Genomic DNA, 21045 nt, shown 5'->3' with positions numbered 1-21045 from the left:
TAACACTCGAGCATTTTGCAGCATGAAGGAAATATCAAGAAGCTGACAATCTGGTGCTGGTGTGCAGGTGGAACCTGTCAGGAGCCTGTTAGGACCCACTGTGGGTCTGGCACAAGGCTGTTAGGACCCATTTATTTATGTACTTACAACACAGATTCCTGAGCAGTCAGGCTTCTTAGTGTGAGCTAACCCTAACAACCCTAAACCACTACAGGTGAACACAGACCCCTGGTCTCTGTGGGAAACTGTGGTGATTGCAGGTCAAAGCCTCCTGCTTTAAAGAGAACATCTGTCCACTGCATTCCAGACCACCTGATGGCGTCACAGTGGGGTTGGTGTGGAGGTAGGAAGGAGCAAAACAACTGCTCTTACCCTGAAGGTTTCCACTCTGATTACTGTCTGACAGGTAGAGGATGCTATCTGTACACAGGGCTCAGTGCAGAGGAAGGAGTCAGGAGTCCCCAGTTGTGGTTTTCAGTGTCTGAGGGCTGAGGGCGGGGCTTGGGTTGGTTTCACTTCTTGCTCTTGCTGACATTGTCTGTTTTACTGCTGCCTGAGGACGGTTTTCTGTGTAGCAGCACCTCACAAGCCCATTGGGAGGAGGTTCCTAGAAGACAGGATAAACGTACCTGTGACTGTAAATTACAAAGTCCAGAATTTGGATCTCCCTATCCGAAGATGGGGACCCTTATGCATTGCTCTCTATTGCTGCTGCTGCTGGCGGCCGCCCTGGCCCCGACCCAGACCCGCGCGGGTGAGTGCGGGGTCGCGAGAAAAACGGTCTTTGCGGGGATGGGAGGTTGCGGTACCGGAGAAGCCGCGCCCCGCGTCCATGCGTCGCCCACCGGACCCTCCGCTCCCTTTCCACTGGGGTCCAGAGCCCCGAGCCCTGCTCCCCTCCAGGCCCGCCCACCCTCCCAGGGTACCTGGAGGAGATCAGGGTCTTACCGCGCTCCGCTCCCAGGCTCACACTCGCTGCGGTATTTCGCCACTACCGGCCTGGCCTCGGGGAGCCCCGGTTCACAGCTGTGGGCTACGTGGATGACATGCAGTTCATGCGCTTCGACAGCGACACCACGGAGAGCCTTGGGTGGAACAGATGAACCCAGAGTATTGGGAGCAGGAGACACGGATATTCATGAAACACACTCAGAATTTCCGAGCTTGCCTTCAGAACCTGCTCCACCTGTACAACCAGAGTCAGGATGGTAAGTGACCCCCTCGAGTATTGGAGGTCACGTCCCCTCACGAGTTCACTGAAGGGTTTTGGGACCCTGTGTGGGTGCCTAAGTTTTGCTTTAGGTTTGGGGACTTCCTGGAAATGGGCGAGCCTGAGTACATGCCTGGGCCAGGTTTCCACGCTATCCAGGATATGCACGGGTGCTACTTGGGACCAAATGGTCAGTTCCTACACGGGCACTATCAACATGCCTATGATGGCTACAATTACATCACCCTAAACGAGGACCTGAGCTCCTGGACCTCAGCAGATGCAGTGGCTCAGATCACTCAACGCAAGTGGGAGGAGGCTGGCGTGGCAGAGGAATACAAGACCTACCTGGAGGGCACATGCGTGGAAACACTCCACAGATTACTGGAAAATTGGGAGGAAACTCAGCAACACTCAGGTAAGTAGTGTAGTGCAAGGAACAACTCCCCCTCAGCTTCCTTTTTCTCTGACTGAGGAAGAAAAACAGATGAGCTGAAATCCTGCCTTTGTCTTGCCTCAGGATAGAAAGAAGGCTTCAGGCTTTCTTGATCCAGTATCCCAGAGGGGGAAAGGGGCTCTCCTCAGTGTGTACCCTCCTCTCAGGACAGTTCAGAGTCTGTTTCAGGATGGAAACAGAGAAGATCCCTGGAATAACCAACAGTAGCCCCCTTCAGTGTACAGGCCTTTGGAGCAGTGGCTTCTCCGGGGCCCTGTTCTCTGCACACACTGGGGTCATTGGAGTGTGACTCTGGTGACACTGAACGTAAGAATCTGAATGTGAACTTCATTGCTCAAATCTTTGACCCGAGGGGTTGATTAGTGGGTAGACAAAGGGATTGAAAATACTCAAGAGTCCTGTGGAGTAAACAAATGGCAGCATTGAGAAAGAACCTTCCAGAATCTGTGTTTCTGTCCTGAGTGTCAGGTGGGACAGGAAGAGGTGGTGGTCATGCCCCTCTGGAGCCCAACTCATGAGCACTTTTGTGTGGACTGGTCATTCCTCAGCTGTGTCCTCCTGAGATCTTTTGTCCTGGTCACTTGGTGGAACCACAGGCTGACAGACTCTGTGATCCAAGAGACACAGGGATGACCTTAGCCTTGTCTTGTCCCCAGGATTACAAGCATCCAGGGCAGCTGACACAGGTCAACCTTGCTTCAGCCCTGGCTCTCGCTCTTCACCCTTTTTCTGTGTTTATTTCTGCATCTTTTTAGTGTGGATGGCAGAGTAGGCCCATTCTGGTTCCTGTGAGTGGTGCTGGTCTCACTCTCTTGTGAGGTCCCTGAATGATGGCAGTGTTTTTCCAACCTTGTTCCTTTAAGGCCCATCCAGGCCCCTGCACTCAGGAGACTAGGTTAAAAACGAACTTCTTCCAAGCAGAACATGTCCTCCATCCAGGCCTGTGCCTTGAGATACATCCCTCCCTCCACCCAACCTTCCAGAGTCTAACTCCTGTCTGTAGGATCAACATAAAGGAGGAATGAACAGGGTCTCACCTGAATCCAGTCCTGGGGGACTGTGTTCTGCTCTGCTCCACTTTGTAACATGCTATCCACCCTCACTCAGAAAACACGCACAGGTCTGTGAGCTCAAGCTTCTGGTCCTGAGGGCAAGCAACAGGCTGGGGGCAGCTACACAGACTTTGTGCTGGATCCTCAGACTTGCTAAAGGCATTCCAGCTTTGACAGTTCACAGTGGGGCTCTCCAGGGGAAGGTCCTGCTGGGTGTTCACAAGGCCCAGCTGCTGCTGTCAGGAGCTAAGTGGTGCAGGGGCTGTATGATGCAAGTAAAAATACTTCCACACACTCAAACTCACCTCTCTTTTTTTTTAAGCAGTTTTTTTAACCTTAGAACTTTTCTTGTCTTTTTTTTTTTTTTTTTGTAACAGAACAGGTAGCTTTGTTTTCATACTGTACTTACGTTATACAAATTTTGTTTTCTGACATCATCATTATATTATTATTACATGTTAGTTCCCACACAATGTTAGGTTACACAATGGCATTTTAATACTTAGATACCACCGTTTTTGTTTTTTTGGTTTTTGTTTGTTTGTTTGTTTTGTTGTTTTTTTATGAGTACACTGTAGCTGTCTTCAGACACACCCAGAAGAAGGGACCAGATCCCATTACAGGTGGTTGTGGGCCACCTTGTGGTTGCTGGGAATTGAACTCAGAACCTCTGGAAGAGCAGTCAGTGCTCTTAGCCGCTGAGCCATCCCTCCAACCCCAACCTTAGAACTTTTCTCCTGGGAAAAAAAACACTCTAGGGCCTGACTTTTGTACAAATTTTCACTGGAAAATAGAGATTTATCTTCTGCCCGTGAAAAAGAACAACAAAGTTGCTGGTGCTTCTCACGTTATTTATTGGTTGTTTGGTGATGGCTTGCTTTGGTTGGTTTGGTTTGGTTTAGTTTGGTTTGAGACAGGGTCTCACTACGTAGTTCTGACTGTCCTGGAACTCACTCGGTCGACCATGTCAATCCACCTGTCTCTGCCTTCCAAGTGCTGGGGTCTGTAACATCCCGTTCTGTCCCTCGCTTGGGGGCCACTATGTTGCTGTCCATACTGCCCTACGCTTTGGGCTAAGTGCTCTGGTCAAGAGAGAGAGTAGAGATGGAGGGGCAAGAGACTCGAAGAATGGACACAAGACAGAGGGTGTGACCAAGTCTCCTTTACTGGCTCTTGTCGCCTTTTATTGTCTCCTACTGTTGCAGGGAAATCCTGGGTATTTATGAGCACAAGCAGGGGAACACAGCTGAAGACACTTTACCACGTGCACCTTGCAGCTGGGGTCACTAAACAGCAAAACAAGATATGTGGGATAAACAAGATGTTTATCAGAGTGTGCTTCAGCTGTTGCAGGCTGTTGAAAAACAAGTCTCTTGTCAGGGTATATGGCTCGAGATGTTTGCAAAGATAGCCGCTTTCTGCTAAAAGTCGGCTCCCAACAGGGGTCAAAGGCAGGAACCACTATGGCCTGTAGAGTCTGCAGTGAGGTCTCTGCCAGTTAGGTTGTTGGTGAAGTCTGTGATCACGCTTTGTGGAACCAAGAGGTCTTGGTTATGAGGAGTCCACACAGTTAGGTCTCAGCATCAGTTATTTGTTTGTTTGTTTGTTTGTTTAATGTAAAATTATCTATTTAATGTGTATGGGTATTTTGCCCCCATGTGTGTCTGTGCACTACCTTCCTGCCTGATGTCTGGAGAGGGAGTAGCAGCCCCTGGAACTGGACTTACAGACAGTTATGAGCTGTCCTGTCGGTGCTGGGAATTGAACCCCAGTCCTCTTGAAGAGCAGCCTGTGCTCTTAACCACTGAGCCCACCCTCCAGTCACTTCAGCATCACCTAATTCTTTTTTTTTTTTTTTTTTTGGTTTTTGTTTGTTTGCTTGTTTTTTTCAAGGCAGGGTTTCTCTGAGTAGCCCTGGCTGTCCTGGAACTCACTCTGTAGACCAGGCTGGCCTTGAACTCAGAAATCCGCCTGCCTCTGCCTCCCAAATGCTGGGATTAAAGGCATGCGCCACCACTGCCCGGCGCATCACCTAATTCTTAACACAATTCTTAATTCTTAATTTCTTAACTAATTATTAATTACAAGGGTATCATCAGCCTCACTGTGAATTCTGCTCTGTCCTCAGTAAACCTACAGTCATGTTCTTCAGCTTTCACTGAAGCTTTGGTGAACCATAAATTTTTCTAAGCAAATTTGGCAAGCTATAATGTGATTTTTTTTTTTACACAAACAATAAATACTTTAAGCATCAATATTTCACCACAATTTTATTATAAAATGTACATTGTCATTAAATAAACTTTGATTTTAAAAATAGAATTGCTTGTCATTATATACTATATTTTACAAATGAAGATAAATTTGTATAAAAGCAAAAATAATACCTTTTTAATGTCAAATGCTAATTTTAAAACAACATAGAAAATAGAATTAAGTGTGCTGCTAGTCTAATGGGAGTTTCCCCAAGCTTTCTTTAGTCCTAGCTTGGAAATGTGTATGTCAAATTTCTGGAATGTGTCTCAGCCAAGAATTGTATCAACCCATATATATTTACAGCTTGTATAAAATAAAACAACAATGTGTAACTATCTTGAGCAAGGTAGTTTTGCAAATTTCGTGTGAAGCTTGCCAAAAGAGTAAATAATAAATGATTTTTTTTTTTTTTTTTTTTTTTTTTTTTTTTGGTTTTTTGAGGCAGGGTTTCGCTGTATAGCCCAGACTGTCCTGGAACTCACTCTGTAGACCAGGCTGGCCTCGAACCCAGAAATCCACCTGCCTCCGCCTCCCAAGTGCTGGGATTAAAGGCGTGCGCCACCACAACCCGACAATGAATTAAATTTTTAAAAGAACTTTTTAATAAAGATCTTTCAAGAAATACTGACTTGTGTCTTTCTATATTGTCCCAAATTTTAAGTATTTTTTTAATTAAAGATTTAAAATCGAGAAGATGGATAAAAACATCATCTGACTTACAGGATGTTGGGTAACATTGGATTTTGATGTAGGTTTTCACAGATTCAGCTATTTTCTTGCAGAGGTAAAATTAATTCCTCCTGGGTCTGGAAGGTGTTCAGGACCTGTTCACTCTACCCCAGATGGAGAGAGGCTGGGGGATGGAGGGAGGCTGGGGGATGAGCTGCCATCTGGGATTGGATATTGAACATATTGTACAGATTTCAATCTCTCTCTGTCTCTCGCTTCCTCCTCCTCCTCCTCTTCTTCCTTCTTCTTCTTCCTTCTTCCTCCTCCTCCTTCTTCTTCTTTCTTCTTCTTCTTCTTCTTCTTCTTCTTCTTCTTCTTCTCTCTCTCTCTCTCTCTCTCTCTCTCTCTCTCTCTCTCTCTAATGGCTGGCTTCGGAGAAGTCAACTGATGTGTCAAGAGCAGTCTCAAGAAAGACCTAGGGGCTCTTGCCTTCTTGCTCTCACTTTGTACCATCGCCCCTTAACCCCTCTCTCCCCATTCCCTCCCCCCTTTTCTCTGCACCTGCTCACGGCCTGCCTCTACTCCTCTACACCTCTCTCTCTCCTCTCTCTCTCTCTCTCTCTCTCTCTCTCTCTCTCTCTCTCTCTGACCCTACTACCCGCTTAACTCCCCTCCCCATTCCCTTAATAAACTCTATTCTATACTAAGAGACAGACAGACCAGACAGACAGACAGACACCCAGTGGACAGAGGACTCCTGGGGACAGCCAGCAGGTACCTGAGTTCTTTCTAGTTGCCACATGAGGAAGCCATATCTCATGTGACCTCAGCTCTAGTGAAGACTTGAGAAAATACAGCAAAAAGAAAACAACTGTGACCTGGGAGAGGTCCTGAGCTAGGCTTACCAAGGACTCTTGATGTCACACACAAAGCATCAGTCTCCCCTAGATTCCACACACAGCCTCTGAGTAGGTCTCAGGAAGACAGGGTGAAAGGAACAGTTAAGTCTGTGCAGTCACTCCCAGGCAATGGCTTTCAGGATCCCAGGAGTAGAGACTGGGGGATTCCCCATCTGCCTCAAGTTTCACTTTCGAGTCCTAACTTCTCTTGAGTTCTTCTGCGTAGATACTGATGACTTAATATCTATTCTAACTCTCATTTGAAGTTGGCTTCTAAGATAACCCAATCACTGTCGCTCTGGTTTAAAAGTTGTCCAAGATTGGCTCAGACCCATACGCTCCGGGTCCCGGAGGATGGGGGTCGCTGCGCTCCGAGCCCTTTTCCTGCTGCTGTCCGCACGCTTGTCCTGGGCTCAGACCCGCGTGGGTGAGTGAGACCCGGGAGGGAAACGGTCTCTGCTGGGAAGGCTAGGGATAGCACAACCCAGTCTCCCTGGACCACCCAGAAAGATCCTCCCGCCCCCTTCTTCAGCTGTCCCGAGCCTCACACCCTGCTCCCCTCCCGGCCCGCGCACACGCTCGGGGTCCGAGGAGGAGGTCGGGGTCTCACCGCGCGCCGCCCCCAGGCTCACACTCGCTGCGGTTTTTCTTCACCGCCGTGTCCCGGCCCGGCCTCGGGAAGCCCCGGTTCATAGTCGTCGGCTATGTAGACGACACGGAGATCGTGAGCTTCGACAGCGACGCGGAGAATCCGAGGATGGAGCCGCGCGCGCCGTGGGTGGAGCAGGATGGGCCAGATTACTGGGAGCAGCAGACTAGCATAGTCAGGACTCAAGCACAGCAGTTTGAAAGAAACTTGGTGACCTTAGTTCGTTTTTACAACAAGAGCGAGGACGGTGAGTGACCCCGACCCATCCCAAGGATGTACCAGGGTTGTCCACATTCACTGTTCCATGACACCTGCCCAGTTCCTCAAAAAAGAAGGGAGTCGCTTGGACTTGGTCTGTGCTTTAGTGGTGCTGCGCTTCCCGACAGGGCTGACCACCATCTACCTCCTCCCTAGACTCTCACACACTACAGTGGCTCCAAGGCTGCGATGTGGGGACAGGTGGGCGCCTGCTTCGCTGGTACAACGAGCTCGCCTATGATGGCATGGACTGCCTCATCCTGGACGAAGACCTGAGTTCTTGGACAGCGGAGACCAGCACTGTAACTCAGATTTCTCAGCACAAGTCAGAAGCCTACCTGAAGGACAACTGTTCAGAGCTGCTGCAGAAATACCTGGAAAAAGGGGAGGAGAGGCTGCTGCGCTCAGGTGCCCAGGGGAGCCAAACCTTGTCCACGGTTCCTTTAGGCTGCTTGCTGGGGGTTTGGAGAGCAGAGGGTGTGTGGGTGGGAAGAGAGGACTTAAAAGAGTATAGCTCACAGGTTGAGCGCTTGCTACCAAGCAAGCACGAGTTCTGGTTTAGATCCTTAGCATTTGCAAAGGAGGAGAGGGAGGCAGGTGAAAAAGAAAGTCCTCCCCAAGTCCAGAGAGGCAAGAGCCCCTTGTGTTCCAGATCTGTGACCAACAAGAAGACAGCCCCTCTCTTACTAACAAGAAGTTCATTTTCTCCAACAGGAGACCAAGCTTTTAGTAACTGATCAACAAGTTTTTGACTTGAACAATGGCCCTGAACCCATAGAAAGCTTTTTCTCAGACCTCATTCTGTGCCACAGACTTCAGTGTCTCTGGAGTCTGGCTCCAGCTTTCTGAGTCTCCTGCCTTTCACCCAGCCCTTCCCCGAGTCTGCAGAGACCTGGAGCCTCCTGCCCCATATTGTCACACTCACACCCTAGATGGCATCTAGATTATGGACACTCTAATCCCATCCCAGGATGGTCCCATGAACACTGCTGAGTCCCCAGAAGAAATCAAGATGCCTCATCCTTTCAACTCTCTCCCTCAGATCCCCCAAAGACACGTGTGACCCATCACCCCAGATCCAAAGGTGAAGTCACCCTGAGGTGCTGGGCCCTGGGCTTCTACCCTGCTGACATCACCCTGACCTGGCAGTTGAATGGGGAGGACCTGACCCAGGACATGGAGTTTGTGGAGACCAGGCCTTCAGGGGATGGAACCTTCCAGAAGTGGGCAGCTATGGTGGTACCTTCTGGGCAGGAGCAGAAATACACATGCCATGTGCAACATGAAGGGCTGCCTGAGCCCCTCACCCTGAGATGGGGTAAGAGGGTGTGGGTGCAGAGCTGGGGCCAGGGAAAGCTGGAGCCTTCCTGGAGATGCTGAGCTGGTCATGGCTGAGAGTTGAATGGTCTTCATCTTCTCTTCCCCTCCCCTTCCCAGTGCCTGCTTGGTACAATAAGCCCAAGTGGATTGCTACCCTGATTCTAGTTCCTCTCGTTTGTCTCACCTTGGTGCTTTGCATATGGGTGAAGAAGAATGCAGGTAGGGAAGAAATGTGTTCTGGGTTTTCTTGTCCCACTGAGGGTTTGAAGCCTTGGGTAGAGGTACACCCTGCTTAGGTAATGGGATGTACCTCCCACAGCCTTGTGTCCTCTTAGCCTGGAGCCTTTTTGTTTAACCTTAAGTGAAGGGGACTGAAGGACAGCTTCTGTTTGGGGACAGTTCTGGTGACTAAGACCTCATGTCCAGCTGTCACAGGCAAAGGTCTCACTGAGGGCAAACCTCCAAGGAGGTGCAATGTCACCTCAGCTCTGGAGATTTTCCTTGGGCCCAGGACTAAGGGGTTTCACTAGACCAGTGGTTTTCAAACTGTGGGTCAAGACTCCTTTGGGGGGTCCTTATCAGACATCCTACACGTGAGATATCTACATTACAATTTGTAACAGTAGCAAGATTGCAGTTATGAAGTAACAACAAAATAATGTTATGGTTGGGGTCACCACAACACAAGGATAGTGTATTAACGGTCACAGCATTAGGAAGGAAGAGAGCCACTGGTCTAGGCCCTTATGGCTGCCTGCTCCTATGCCACCCATACATGGTTTTCTTTCCTCAGGTGGGAGAGCAAGGCGTGACACCCAGGAAGCAGGTGAGTGTGGTGAGGGCTGATCTCTGAGACCCTTGGAGCCCATGGGAGCCTACCCAGCCCATAGCTCTTCCTTTAACCTCCAGTCTTCTCGAGTCTGACTGGGTCCTATTTTGTTTGTTCCTAGGCAAAGACAGTCCCCAAGACTCTAGCGAGATTGTTGTGGATGATGGGGTAAGATACGGGGTGGCACAGAAGACTCATGATGGGGATGAAGAGGGTCTTTTGGATTGGGACACTCTAAGTGAGGAGTGAGCTATTTGGAATATCACCAGTTACAGTACCTGCCCTGAATCTGTTCTCACCCGTGCAGGAGACAGAAACTCGCTTTTGGGAAAATGACTATAGGAATAATCTAAGTCACTTCCCTGGAACTTCAGGGTCGCTTAGCCTGTCACCCTAAAAGAGGTATCAGCCTGTTCTCCTCATCCCTCCCCACTGTTGGTGTTGCTTCCCTGCAGCTCTCAGAGGCCTCACTTAGTCTCCTCACTCAGGAACACCCTCAAGAGAACACGCACAGCTGCACCCCCCGCCCATCACCTGTGGGATCGCCTGCAACAGCTACTGAAGAGTGGAATCTTTCCTTTTGTATCCCATTAGCGAATCTTCATTGTCAACGTGACTGGATTTAGAGTCACCTGGGAGATGCCCCTTTGGGTGGATGTGAGGGTGTTTCTAGACAGATTTAGCCAACAAGGGATGCAAGGAGCCCCACTGATTGGACAGAGTCTCAAGAGAAAGCCAGCAAAATGCTAGAGCTCCCCTTCCTCTGCTTCATGACCAGGGCATGAGCAGGACAGGTCTTGCCACCCTGGACAGAAAATAGGTCCCACCTTTCTGTCTTGAATATCTGACCACCTGTCTCTTCCCTGTGTGGCGTCTAGTCAGGCATTTTGTCACGATGTCAAGGGGTCCAGGGAGAGGAAGCTCCCTCCTCTCACCCACAGCACTAAGGGTGCTATCCCCGATGTCTCAGGGACATTTAATCAGTCAAATTGGGATCAATGGCTTTGATGCAGAAAAGAACTGTGGACTATAGTAGAGATGGGGTTTAATAAAAAAATTATTTTTTTTAATTTTAAGGTGTCTTAAATCTATTTATTTATTGTGTATGCACATATGAATGCTATAGTACACATGGGAGACAGAGGACAACTTGCTGGAGTCCGTTCTCTTCTTCCACCAGGTAGGTCCCAGGGATGGCGCTCAGGTCAGCAGACTTGGATGTAAGCGCCCTTACCCACTGCTGCCCCCAAAGAAGTATTTTTTGAAGGTTGTACCATTTTTGGTTACTCATTTTTACTGGACTTAGACTTGGAAGTAGAAGCAGCTTACATGCGGTCTGACCCTGGCATGTTTTCTCTGGCTTCCTTCATTCTCTTGGCCCAACACTCAGCTCTGCAGCCTCTCCTTGGTCTCCATAGCACACTGTCTCTACAGAACAATACAACGGGTGTTTTGTTGCAGGAATTGTGGAGTGACGACGCGGGGTCTCTGGGGCTTTGGTCCTGGCCTTCTTACCTTTGCTTACTTTCTGACAATGTACTGGCCAACACCCTCAGCTTCTTTAGGAAGACTGAAAAGCTTTCAGATTCTGCAGTTCTTTTGGGCCCCAACCGCAGAGGCACAGTACTATCTGTCAGCCCAGGAATCTCCTTGTCTCCTTTGCTTATGATAACCAAGTTGAGACGGACTCTGTCCCCTCTCTCCAGCTTCCCTTGGTCTCTCAGAAGAGTGTTAGACAACAGCAGGTGCACTCTGCTGTGGGTCCAGACGCCTTGCTGGGACCTTTCAAGGGAAACCCTTGTTTGCTGTTCTCACCACTGTTTCAGACCATGCAGACTATTCATCCATAGGATCAGCAACTACTTCTGTGACATTCACTTCTCCTGGAAGGTACAGAGCTTGCATTCATCTTCCAGGAGTGTGGCAGCCAGTGGCTGGGAAGGAGATAGTTAGCTTCATCCTGACATAGCCGACCACCTGGGGAAGCCATGAAAAAGAATCAATAAAAGCATTTTAATGTCGACTTTCAGCAGGAGGATTAAGAGAGATGCCAAGAGAAGAGAAAGATAAATGTTAAGAAAGACAAAACTGCTGTGGTGGCCATGCCTCTAAACCCCAGCACTTGGGAGGCAGAGGCAGGTGGATCTCTAAGTTCAAGGCCAGCCTGGTCTACAGAGTGAGTCCCAGGACAGCTAGGGTTACACGAAGACACTGGCTCAAAAAACATAATAATAAATAATAAATCAATTAACTAATTAAATTAATCAAAAATAAATATACTTTTAAAAAATCAAACAAATCCAGATCTAAAATATCGTTGAATCCTCTGTGTGTCTTTTCATTTTCCAAAACCAAACACCCAATATTTACTTCATCGATGACCATGGTTGTGAGCTGCCTTGTGTCTTGCAGAGGACCTGTGTGTAGCATTCACACACAGGTCCTCTGCAAGAGCAGCCAGCATTCTCTCTTAACCACGAAGCCATCTCTCCAGCCCTAAATTCTAATATTCCTTTAAAGCAATAGAAAATCGAGTCTTGACAAGATTACAGTAAAATGCCTGAGTGGGAAAGTCTATATAAATTATCATGTACAACAGGGTTCCATGGTACATTAATGGATTGTTTTACAAATAAATATTCTTTCTAAATCCCTTTCTGCCTTAACTCTCAGAGTTAAAATCCCATCTAGAGTTATTTACAAGCTGTGATTCTTGCCTTTGTTTGTGAGACCCATTATTACAACAGCTCAATACCACATCTCAGCTTGCACTCTATGCAATAAAAATCCTACTCTGACATATTGAAAAAAAAAAAAGGCCAGAAAAGAAGTTTCCACAAAGTCATGGGGATGGCTGGCTCTGAGAATACACTGTCGCCTGCAAAGACGGATGACTCCATTCTGGTCCTATGAGCACACTGTGGATTCTATCTGAGAACCAACAACCCACCTAAGACGTGACAACTGGAAATCTGAGGTTCTTGTGGACCAGCTGAAGTATCAGCCATCTGACTCAGACTGTGGCAGGCATTAGGCAATGGCATTTGTTATAAGATAATGGGGTCACTCACCCTAGGATCAGGTCCCTTTACAACTCAAAATGTGTCATGTCTATAAAATTAATGTTTGTTGATGGATGTTGGTGGCACACACCTTTAATCCCAGCACTCGAGAGACAGAGGCAGGTGGATCTCTGTGAGTTCAGGTCAGCCTTGTCTACAGAGTAGATAGATAGATAGATAGATAGATAGATAGATAGATAGATAGAATTAGTGTTTCTTAATAAAATAAATCAATAAAATAAAAGAATAACAGTTCACAACACAACCATGAACTTTGAACAGAGAAATCCCAATACTCCACAGTCAGGCAAGACAACTGTTTCTCAGGGTGGCCACCAGGTGGCAGTTTGCTCCTGGCTGAAAAGGCTTTCGTGGCAACAATTAGCTACACGGGCTTACAAAACAAATTCATCCTGTTCTAGGAATTCCTTTAAGGCTGGAGGGTGAGCTCTGGGCCTCAACCACTTTCTGTGAATTCTCTTTCTGATTTCTGCATAATGTGGTTCTCGGGATCACATCTGAAGAAGCAACAACAGATGCATGCCCTAAAAGCTGCCTCAGGGTTCATCTCCACCAACCAGGAGAGTGAGACTTCCACAGCTTAGTCCCACCCCAGTGCTGGGTCAGGTCAGTTTGCGGCTGTGAACCATGTCCTGCAGCAGGAACCTCTGGCCTGGGTTGCTTAATGCAGACAAACAAATGACTGCAGTGTTCCTGCTGCCCTACTTGCACCATACACATGCAGGTCCTCCAACATGGAGAATAAGTGGGTCTTTACACTATAGAAGATAAAATTGCTCCTACCCTCCCACAGTGTCCCTGTCACACTCAATCGGGTCCTCAGGCTGTGATGTAGACATTCCCAGGGGGATCCGTGTTCCACCATTGTCAGGAGCCATAATGAGACAAGTTAATAATTAGCAGGTGATCATCCTGAAATGCTTGCCTTGGATTATTATATAATCTGTGACAAGTGAGCCCTTATCAGCAAGGCTGTGAGGGACTTATTTTAGGAAAGATTCCTGCTATTAATATGCTTTTCCTATTATTATTATTATTATTATTATTATTATTAAAACATATGTAACAATCACTAAGCAATAGCACACCCCTTTAGAGCAGATCTCTGCAGATCCACGAAGATGTACTGTCTTGTAGTGATGCTATATAGACAAATAGATGACTTCTTAAGTCTTAATGATGATCCTATAAGAATTCCTAAAATTATATCAATGATTATTAACCTCTTTTATAGTGGGACTGCTATTACATCCCTTTCTGATAGTCAGAACTCTGCCAGTCTCCCAAGTGTCATCAGTTAATTGCTTTTAGATAGTAACCAGACCTTCTCCTACTCAGAGCACATTCCAAGAAGTTGTAAAACAATTAACCAAAGGTCATAAAAAGGGAACTAATGATTTATTACAGGTGCTGGGACAGAAGATAAAAGATATTGCCTGGGTTTATCTATACAAAACTTCACTAATAACCTATTGTTTTAAAGCTTCAGTGAACCTGTGGAGCTGAGACAGGTGATGGATGTTTAGCCAGATAATTACTCCTAATGGATACGCATGTAAACATTCTCTGTTGTGAACTTCTATTTCAATTTATGATTTGATTTTTGGGGTGAACTTGTGATGAACTTTGTAACATGTGATCATATATTCTGAAAGATGTATAAGTACTGAAGACAAAGACAGAGAGATGGTTGTTTGTTCCTTCCCTTCCTTTTCCCCTGCCTAGAACTTTTTCCCTTAGAATTTTTCCCTTTTTAGATTTTTTTTTCCTTTTCCCCACTTAGGACCTTTCCGCTTTTCCCCTCAGATAGCTTTCATAGGAAACTTTTTACACTTAGAAATAAACTTTATAATAACTTCTCTAAGTGTCTTTTCTTCCTGGGACCTCAGACTAGAAGGCCAGCAGGCTCAGTTAGAGCCCAGCAGTTCCCGCTGAGATAGAACAAAGGCCACATTGCCTAATCCTCTGCTGTTAGGCTACAGGTGTTAATCACCTAAGCCTGCAGTCTCTTACCCTCAGAAGAAGTTTTTAGGACTTTTTAGAAGTTATCATCAGCATTTCAGTACAGGTCAGAGAGCCAGAAAGCCCTGAGATCCTCAGACTTTAAAGCCATCACCAGAGTCCTACTCTGTGCCCCTGCCACTACCCTCTCTGAGCCGGGAGGCTCTCAGCACACCATTTGTTAAGAGTCGCCACTGAACCTTAGACCCTTCATAAACTTGCCACCGTCAACGGTTTTGGTTTTGTGTCCTGGCACTGCTGCTCTGCACGGATCCAGCCCTGTTTCCTAGTTCCCCTAATGGTCCTGAGTGTTCTCCAATGTTCTCCAAGGCACCTGCTTCAGTGAGCTCTAAGAACCCGTGTATTTGATTACCAGGGAGATGCAAACCAGCCGGGTGTCCAGTGCCTCCCACGTCCACTGTGGCTCACTCCCACTAGTGCATTGTGCATTCTACAGTGTGACCAGAGCCACATGCAGTTCTTGTGACCCTTGTTGGGCCAGCTTTGCACGGGTCTTGTAAACAATCCAGTTTGGGCCACTGAGGTGTGTGTCAAATGTTGCCTTTCTCATCCCCAACTCTCCCATCAGGGACCCACCTTCTTCAGTTTTGCAGTGACACCGAGAAGTCATGGGTGCCAAGTCCACACAGAGCACTGAACCTCAGGTGTACAGCGCTTGCCTTTCATTTGTGAGGCCCTTGATTTGTCCCCAGCTAGAAAAAGGGGACACACAAATGACATGGAAGCCTTCTTGGCTATGGGCCTGGTTTATTTCAAACATCTCAAAATTGAGCAAGAACTTATCAGGTCAAAGCTTTTTAAAAAAAAAAAAAAAAAAAAAGATTCATTTATTTCTTATGTATGCAGTGTTCTGCCTACATGTCTGCCTGCAGGCCAGAAGAGGGTTTGTCTTCAGAATTGGGGCCCTGCTGTCAGTGTGTGGAGAGACAGCAGCCTGGATTGTTTGGGGATTTCCTTAAGACCCGTTTGGTCAATAATTCAATTGGATGTAACCCAGTTCTGTTACTGGAAGCTTCCTTTGGTGGCAAGAACTGGCCAGTTAGGGCTCTGTCTCCCTCTTTAAAGACTTCATATTTTAGGAAGTTTCCACTACATTAGGTTTCCCTTCTGCCCCTCAGTTCTAGATGTCTCTCCCCACATTCTGTTCCTCAACCTCTTCTCCACTTCCCCCCACCTATTCATCCTGCTCTCCCCCCACCTGTTCATCCTGCTTTCTCCCCCACCTGTTCATCCTGCTCTCCCCCCCCCAATGTTCATCCTGCTTTCCCCCCCACCTGTTCATCCTGCTCTCCCCCCTCTGTTCATCCTGCTCTCCCCCCACTGTTCATCCTGCTCTCCCCCACCTGTTCATCCTGCTCTCCCCCCACCTGTTCATCCTGCTCTCCCCCCCACTGTTCATCCTGCTTTCCCCCCCACATGTTCATCCTGCTCTCCCCCCACTGTTCATCCTGCTCTCCCCCACCTGTTCATCCTGCTCTCCCCCACCTGTTCATCCTGTTCTCCTTCCCACTGTTTATCCAGCTCTCCCCCCACCTGATCATCCTGTTCCTGTGCAACCCCCTGCCCCGGCTCCAGTCCAGCCATAAAATCTGTACTGTTTTCCCTCCCCGGGAGATCCTTGTGTCCCTTCCTCTATGCCTAACCTCTCTGAGTCTAAAGACTGTAGCTTAGCTACCATTTATTTAATGGCTAATGTCCACATATAAGTGAACACATACTGTATTTGTCTTTCTGATGACCAAGTGGTTTTAGCATATATAGAGAGAAACATTCCATGGTGGAGTTACATTGTAACCAACCATCTAATAGCTACCACTTGTGTAGTTACAGTGTTGTATGTTTACACAGAACTGAGTACTGAACAGAATCCTGCAGACTGGAGAGATGGCTCAGCTGTTAAGAGAGCAAACCTACAGCATGCAAAGAACCTGAGATCAGTTCCCAGCACCCATGTGGCAGCTCACAACCACCTGAAAGTCCAGCTCCAGGGAATCTGACGCTGTTTGGTCTTCCTCGGGCACTGCACTCAAATACACACACACACACACACACACACACACACACAAACATAACTTATAGAATAACTACAACTTGATACCCACTGGGAAGCCTCCCCTTTTTTAAAGAGAAATGGAGGAGTGGATGGGGGAGAAGAAGGACCGGGAAAAGAGGAAGGGGAAACTGTGGACAGGATGTAAAGTTAATTAACTAATTAATTAAGCCCAAACTTACACAGACTCTGCAACAAGACTTGGAGAAACAGTGTGCCCAAGAACTTTAAGTGGCAGAGAAGATAGTTCCGTTAAAGTAGGTCATACAAATGGCTCCTACTGCTTTCTCATTCATAAAGAAACAAATGATGCAGTCTCAATTCCCATTCCTGTTGGACGCCAGTTTCTAAAGAAGCCAATCAGCGACGCACAGGTTCTAAAGTACAAAGTCAACAGGAAGACAATCCACATTCAGGCTCCTCACAGACCCAGGGGGTGAGGATGTTTCTACCTTCAGCCTACTTGCTCCTGCTGCTGGCCAGCGCCAGGGTCCTGACCCAGATTAGTAAGTGAGGGGAGGGGTCGGGAGCGGAAAAAGACTCTGCGGGGGGGGGGGGGGGGGGGGGGGGAAGTGGAGGGAGGGTGGTGGTGGCAGGGGTGCAGCACCCCAAGTTCCGCCGCCCTGTCCTAGTCCCTCCCCTGCCTTCACTGGGACCCTGAGCCTGGAGGAGGTCGGGGTCTCATCGCACGCCGCCCCCAGGCTCACACTCGCTGCGGTATTTCCACACCGCTGTGTCCCGGCCCGGCCTCGGGGAGCCCCGGTTCATTATCGTCGGCTACGTGGACGACTCGCAGTTCGTGCGCTACGACAGCGATGAGGAGAATCCGAAGATGGAGCCGCGCGCGCCGTGGGTGGAGCAGGAGGGGCCGGAGTATTGGGAGCAGGAGACTCGGAAAGCCAGGGACATGGGGAGGAATTTCAGAGTGAACCTGAGGACCCTGCTGGGCTACTACAATCAGAGTGACAATGGTGAGTGACTGTGGCCGGGATCACAGACACGACCACTCCATGTCCCCTGAGACGGGCCTGGGTCATCTTGACCCGCTGGGTCGAAGTTTTATCCAAACACTTTCCCAGAACCTCAGACACTAAGAAAGCCTCCGCAGAGTTCTGCTCAGGTTTCAGTTGCACTTTCGTTTCTGAAAGTTTTGGGATATCCACTGACAGAGGGTAAGGTGGCCGCAGGTGCCGCTGGCCGCAGGTGGCGCTGATTAGAGTATCCCTTTCAGGGTTTCACACGCTGCAGTGGATGTACGGTTGCGACGTGGGCCCCGATGGGCGCCTGCTCCGCGGGTATTGTCAGGAGGCCTACGATGGCCGGGATTACATCACCCTGAACGAGGACCTGCGCTCGTGGACTGCGACTGACATGGCCTCACACATCTCTAAGCACAAGTCAGAGGAGGCCGGTGAGGCCCACCACCAGAGGGCATACCTGCAAGGTCCTTGCGTGGAGTGGCTCCAGAAATACCTAGAGCTGGGAAAGAAGACGCTGCTGCGCACAGGTACCCTGGAGACATCTCAGTTTTCCTCTGGGGTTTGGGGGAAAGGCTTGTGGTATAAATAACTCAGGGGCAGAACGCTGTCCAACAGGCGCAGCGCTGAAGAGGAGGGAGACTCCCAAGGCTGCTTTTCCCCTGCAGGGAAACTAATCCTTAACACAAGCAGATCAGCCTTGGGCCTGGACCCGTAGGGAGCTTTTTCTTAGGCCTCCCTCTATGCCCTACTCAGTGTCTCTAGAATCAGACTCCAGCTTTTCCCAGTCAGATGGGGACCAGAAGCCCTTCCCCCAAGTCTGCAGAGACCTGGAGCCTCCTGCCCCATATTGTCACAGTCACATCCTAAAGCATCCCAGAGAACACACCTCCCAGGTGCATGTGTTCTGGCTGGGGTCTAGATCATAGACACCCTAATCCCAACCCAGTCCTCCTGTCCTTCCTAGGATGGTCCATTGGACACTGCTGAGTTCCCAGAAGAAAGCAAGATGCTTCATCCTTTCAACTTTCTCCCTCAGATCCTCCAAAGGCACATGTGACCCGTCACCCCAGATCTGAAGGTGATGTCACCCTGAGGTGCTGGGCTATGGGCTTCTACCCTGCTGACATCACCCTGACCTGGCAATTGAATGGGGAGGAGCTGACCCAGGACATGGAGCTTGTGGAGACCAGGCCTTCAGGGGATGGAACCTTCCAGAAGTGGGCATCTGTGGTGGTGCCTTCTGGAGAAGAGCAGAGATACACATGTCATGTGGAACATGAGGGGCTGCCTGAGCCCCTCACCCAGAGATGGGGTAAGGAGGGTGTGGATGCAGAGCTGGGATCAGGGAAAGCTGGAGCCTTCTGCAGACCCTGAGCTGGTCAGGGCTGAGAGCTGGAGTCATGACCCTCACCTTCATTTCCTGTACCTGCCCTTCCCAGAGCCTCCTCCATCCACAGACTCTAACATGGTGATCATTGCTGTTCTAATTGTCCTTGGAGCTGTGGCCGTCATTGGAGCTGTGGTGGCTTTTGTGATGAAAAGGAGGAGAAACACAGGTAGGAAAGGACAGGGTCTGAGTTTTCTCTCAGCCTCCTTTAGAAGTGTGCTCTGCTCATTAATGGGAAACACAGCCACAGCCCTCATTGCTTAGTCTCTAACCTGGGTCTGCTGCCAGTTCTGGATACTTCCTAGGGCTGGAGTTTCCCTGGTCTCTCATGGCTTTTCGTCTCACAGGTGAAAAAAGAAGCTATGTTCATATTTCAGGTAAGTGTGCATGTTGGGAGGAGGGACAGGGGCACCCTTGTCCCTGAGGCTCTTGGGATGGAGCTGGAGCTCATGGGGAGTTCAGCCGGCCCATAATTTCCTCTTGCCATGTCCTCTCCGTCTCCTGAGTGTGCCTTCTTATTTCTTCTACTGCAGGCTGCAAGGCTTCCCAGGTCCCTGACTGGCCTCAGAAGGCATAAAAAGGTACAAAAACCCCTAGGGGCCTGGAATTGGACCTGAGGCAAAGGGGAGAACACTGGGTCCCAGGGCCTCTCAGATTTAGACATTTGAGTGACTGGGCATCTTTATATTGAGTGTTCATGACTCTTGTTCTATTGTTTCAGACAGTTGCCTCGTGGGGCTGAGTAACAAGTTCTGACTAACCGTCTGAGGATGCTGCTTTCCCCTGTGAAGAACTGACAAGCCTAGTTCTTCCTCGCCTACCTGGACACCTGATCTCATAACAAAATTATAATCTGATTCTTGGCTGGGTGTTTCCTACTGTTTTTTTTTTTTTTTTTTTTTTTAATCTGTTCTGAATGAAAATGCAGTTTCCAGCAAGGTAACACAGTTGTGCAGTGGTAGTGACATTGGCAGATGTTTGTGAGCTGGGTGTGTGGTGTGCTCTTGTTGTTGTAGGAAGAACATGCTGTGAGCCCCCCATCGGAGAGAGGGCAGGGACAGGGCACACTTTGTTCAACTGTGCTGTCTGTTTATCCTTAGACATCAGTTTCTTTAGAGTCACACAAGGTCATTAAAAGGACTGAGGTGGACAATGACTGGAGAGATAGCTCAGTGGTTAACAGTGTTTGCTGTTTGATGGGTGGTGGTGGCATGCGCCACCGAGCACTCAGGAGGCAGAGGCAGGTGGACCTCTGAGTTCAAGGCCAGCCTGGTTTATAAGGCAAGTTCCAAGATAGCCAAGAGTAGGAGAAGCTAAGGTGGGAGGAGGAAGGAGAAGGAAGAGGAGGAGCGAGGAGAGGCAGAGATGTAGCACCATGGATGACCTCGCATGTACCAAGAACAGTCCTGGGTAACAACTTATATTTAGGTTAGCTAATTGGGAAACACCTCTAATTGTGTGGGCATCTTGTTACTGAGCATTACCAAATATATAAAGCCTTTGATTAATATTTAAGCATTAGAGTCTCATTTCACATCGGGCCTGCGTGGATGGCGGGATGGTCTGGGCAAAGCCAAGCCTTGCGGAGACAGCGTGGAAGATTGGCAGAGCCATCTCCCACTCTGGCGTCTCCTGGGTGGCAGGGCCGGTGTCTCTGGCCTCTGAGCAGACGGCCTGAGCTGAGCAGCAGTGGTATGCCGCCTCCGCTTGTGGCTGCAGGCCTAGGCTAGTTGGGAACATGGTGGCTGAATAAGAAAAGCCAGATTGAATGCCGCCGGTTTAAATCTCTCCAGCAACAACCAAGGCTACACAGAGAAACCCTGTTTCAAAAAAACCAAGCCTAGGGCTGGAGAGTTGGCTCAGTGGTTAAGAGGTTCCAGAGGTCCTGAGTTCAATTCCCAGCACCAACATTGCAGTTCACTGT

At 48.6% G+C, this 21045-nt stretch overlaps 2 protein-coding genes, 1 long non-coding RNA gene and 1 pseudogene across 8 annotated transcripts in view; 3 read left to right on the top strand and 1 right to left on the bottom strand.

Annotated features, from left to right (window-relative positions):
• The first annotated feature begins 552 nt into the window (after positions 1–552).
• Positions 553–5268, top strand: LOC143433787 (popy Class I histocompatibility antigen, A-1 alpha chain-like; annotated as a pseudogene). Its single transcript, XR_013070385.1, has 4 exons — positions 553–754; positions 965–1208; positions 1353–1628; positions 1731–5268. The product of XR_013070385.1 is annotated as a popy Class I histocompatibility antigen, A-1 alpha chain-like (transcript).
• Positions 5269–6857: 1589 nt separating this feature from the next.
• On the top strand, positions 6858–10675 carry LOC117702316 (H-2 class I histocompatibility antigen, Q10 alpha chain-like). Of its 2 annotated transcripts, XM_076706427.1 has the most exons (9): positions 6858–6970; positions 7170–7439; positions 7607–7858; positions 8493–8768; positions 8888–8989; positions 9564–9596; positions 9721–9767; positions 9907–10001; positions 10088–10228. In XM_076706427.1, exons 1-8 carry the CDS (start codon positions 6898–6900, stop codon positions 9994–9996), a joined length of 1143 nt encoding a protein of 380 aa, XP_076562542.1. In that variant the 5' UTR covers positions 6858–6897; the 3' UTR covers positions 9997–10001; positions 10088–10228. The 2 variants fall into 2 exon arrangements, with proteins under 2 accessions (XP_076562542.1, XP_034349421.2); XM_034493530.2 differs by lacking the exon at positions 9907–10001 and having other exon boundaries at positions 10055–10675.
• A 167-nt stretch (positions 10676–10842) lies between these two features.
• The window catches only part of LOC143433911 (uncharacterized), a 26483-nt gene continuing 16280 nt past the window's right edge, over positions 10843–21045 (bottom strand). For 2 of the 3 annotated variants that reach the window (XR_013070387.1, XR_013070386.1), the window contains exon 2: positions 10843–11576. This is a non-coding gene — a long non-coding RNA (uncharacterized LOC143433911). Of the gene's footprint in view, positions 11577–16936; positions 17063–21045 lie in introns of those variants that run through there. The other variant, XR_013070388.1, reaches the window with a different exon arrangement.
• LOC117702317 (H-2 class I histocompatibility antigen, D-37 alpha chain-like) lies at positions 17116–20636 on the top strand. 2 transcript variants are annotated; one of them, XM_076706428.1, is made up of 8 exons: positions 17116–17260; positions 17456–17725; positions 17986–18261; positions 18771–19046; positions 19192–19290; positions 19469–19498; positions 19655–19702; positions 19843–20636. In XM_076706428.1, exons 1-7 carry the CDS (start codon positions 17197–17199, stop codon positions 19696–19698), a joined length of 1059 nt encoding a protein of 352 aa, XP_076562543.1. In that variant the 5' UTR covers positions 17116–17196; the 3' UTR covers positions 19699–19702; positions 19843–20636. The 2 variants fall into 2 exon arrangements, with proteins under 2 accessions (XP_076562543.1, XP_034349422.1); XM_034493531.2 differs by having other exon boundaries at positions 19174–19290.

The sequence above is a fragment of the Arvicanthis niloticus genome, unplaced genomic scaffold (assembly GCF_011762505.2).
Source record: "Arvicanthis niloticus isolate mArvNil1 unplaced genomic scaffold, mArvNil1.pat.X pat_scaffold_691_arrow_ctg1, whole genome shotgun sequence".
Classification (NCBI taxonomy): Eukaryota; Metazoa; Chordata; class Mammalia; order Rodentia; family Muridae; genus Arvicanthis; species Arvicanthis niloticus.
Note: the sequence above shows the minus strand (reverse complement) of the source record. Positions and strands in the feature narration are given on the sequence as shown.

Bases quoted from the DNA above. Each gene is read 5' to 3' on its own strand.
- LOC117702317 (XM_034493531.2), top strand. From the start codon at position 17,197: ATGTTTCTACCTTCAGCCTACTTGCTCCTGCTGCTGGCCAGCGCCAGG. The intron at 18,262-18,770 runs GTACCCTGGAGA...TTTCTCCCTCAG, and splicing joins GAAGACGCTGCTGCGCACAG to ATCCTCCAAAGGCACATGTG. The intron at 19,047-19,173 runs GTAAGGAGGGTG...TGCCCTTCCCAG, and splicing joins GCCCCTCACCCAGAGATGGG to AGCCTCCTCCATCCACAGAC.
- LOC117702316 (XM_034493530.2), top strand. From the start codon at position 6,898: ATGGGGGTCGCTGCGCTCCGAGCCCTTTTCCTGCTGCTGTCCGCACGC. The intron at 7,859-8,492 runs GTGCCCAGGGGA...TCTCTCCCTCAG, and splicing joins GGAGAGGCTGCTGCGCTCAG to ATCCCCCAAAGACACGTGTG. The intron at 9,768-10,054 runs GTAAGATACGGG...GCTTCCCTGCAG, and splicing joins AGATTGTTGTGGATGATGGG to CTCTCAGAGGCCTCACTTAG.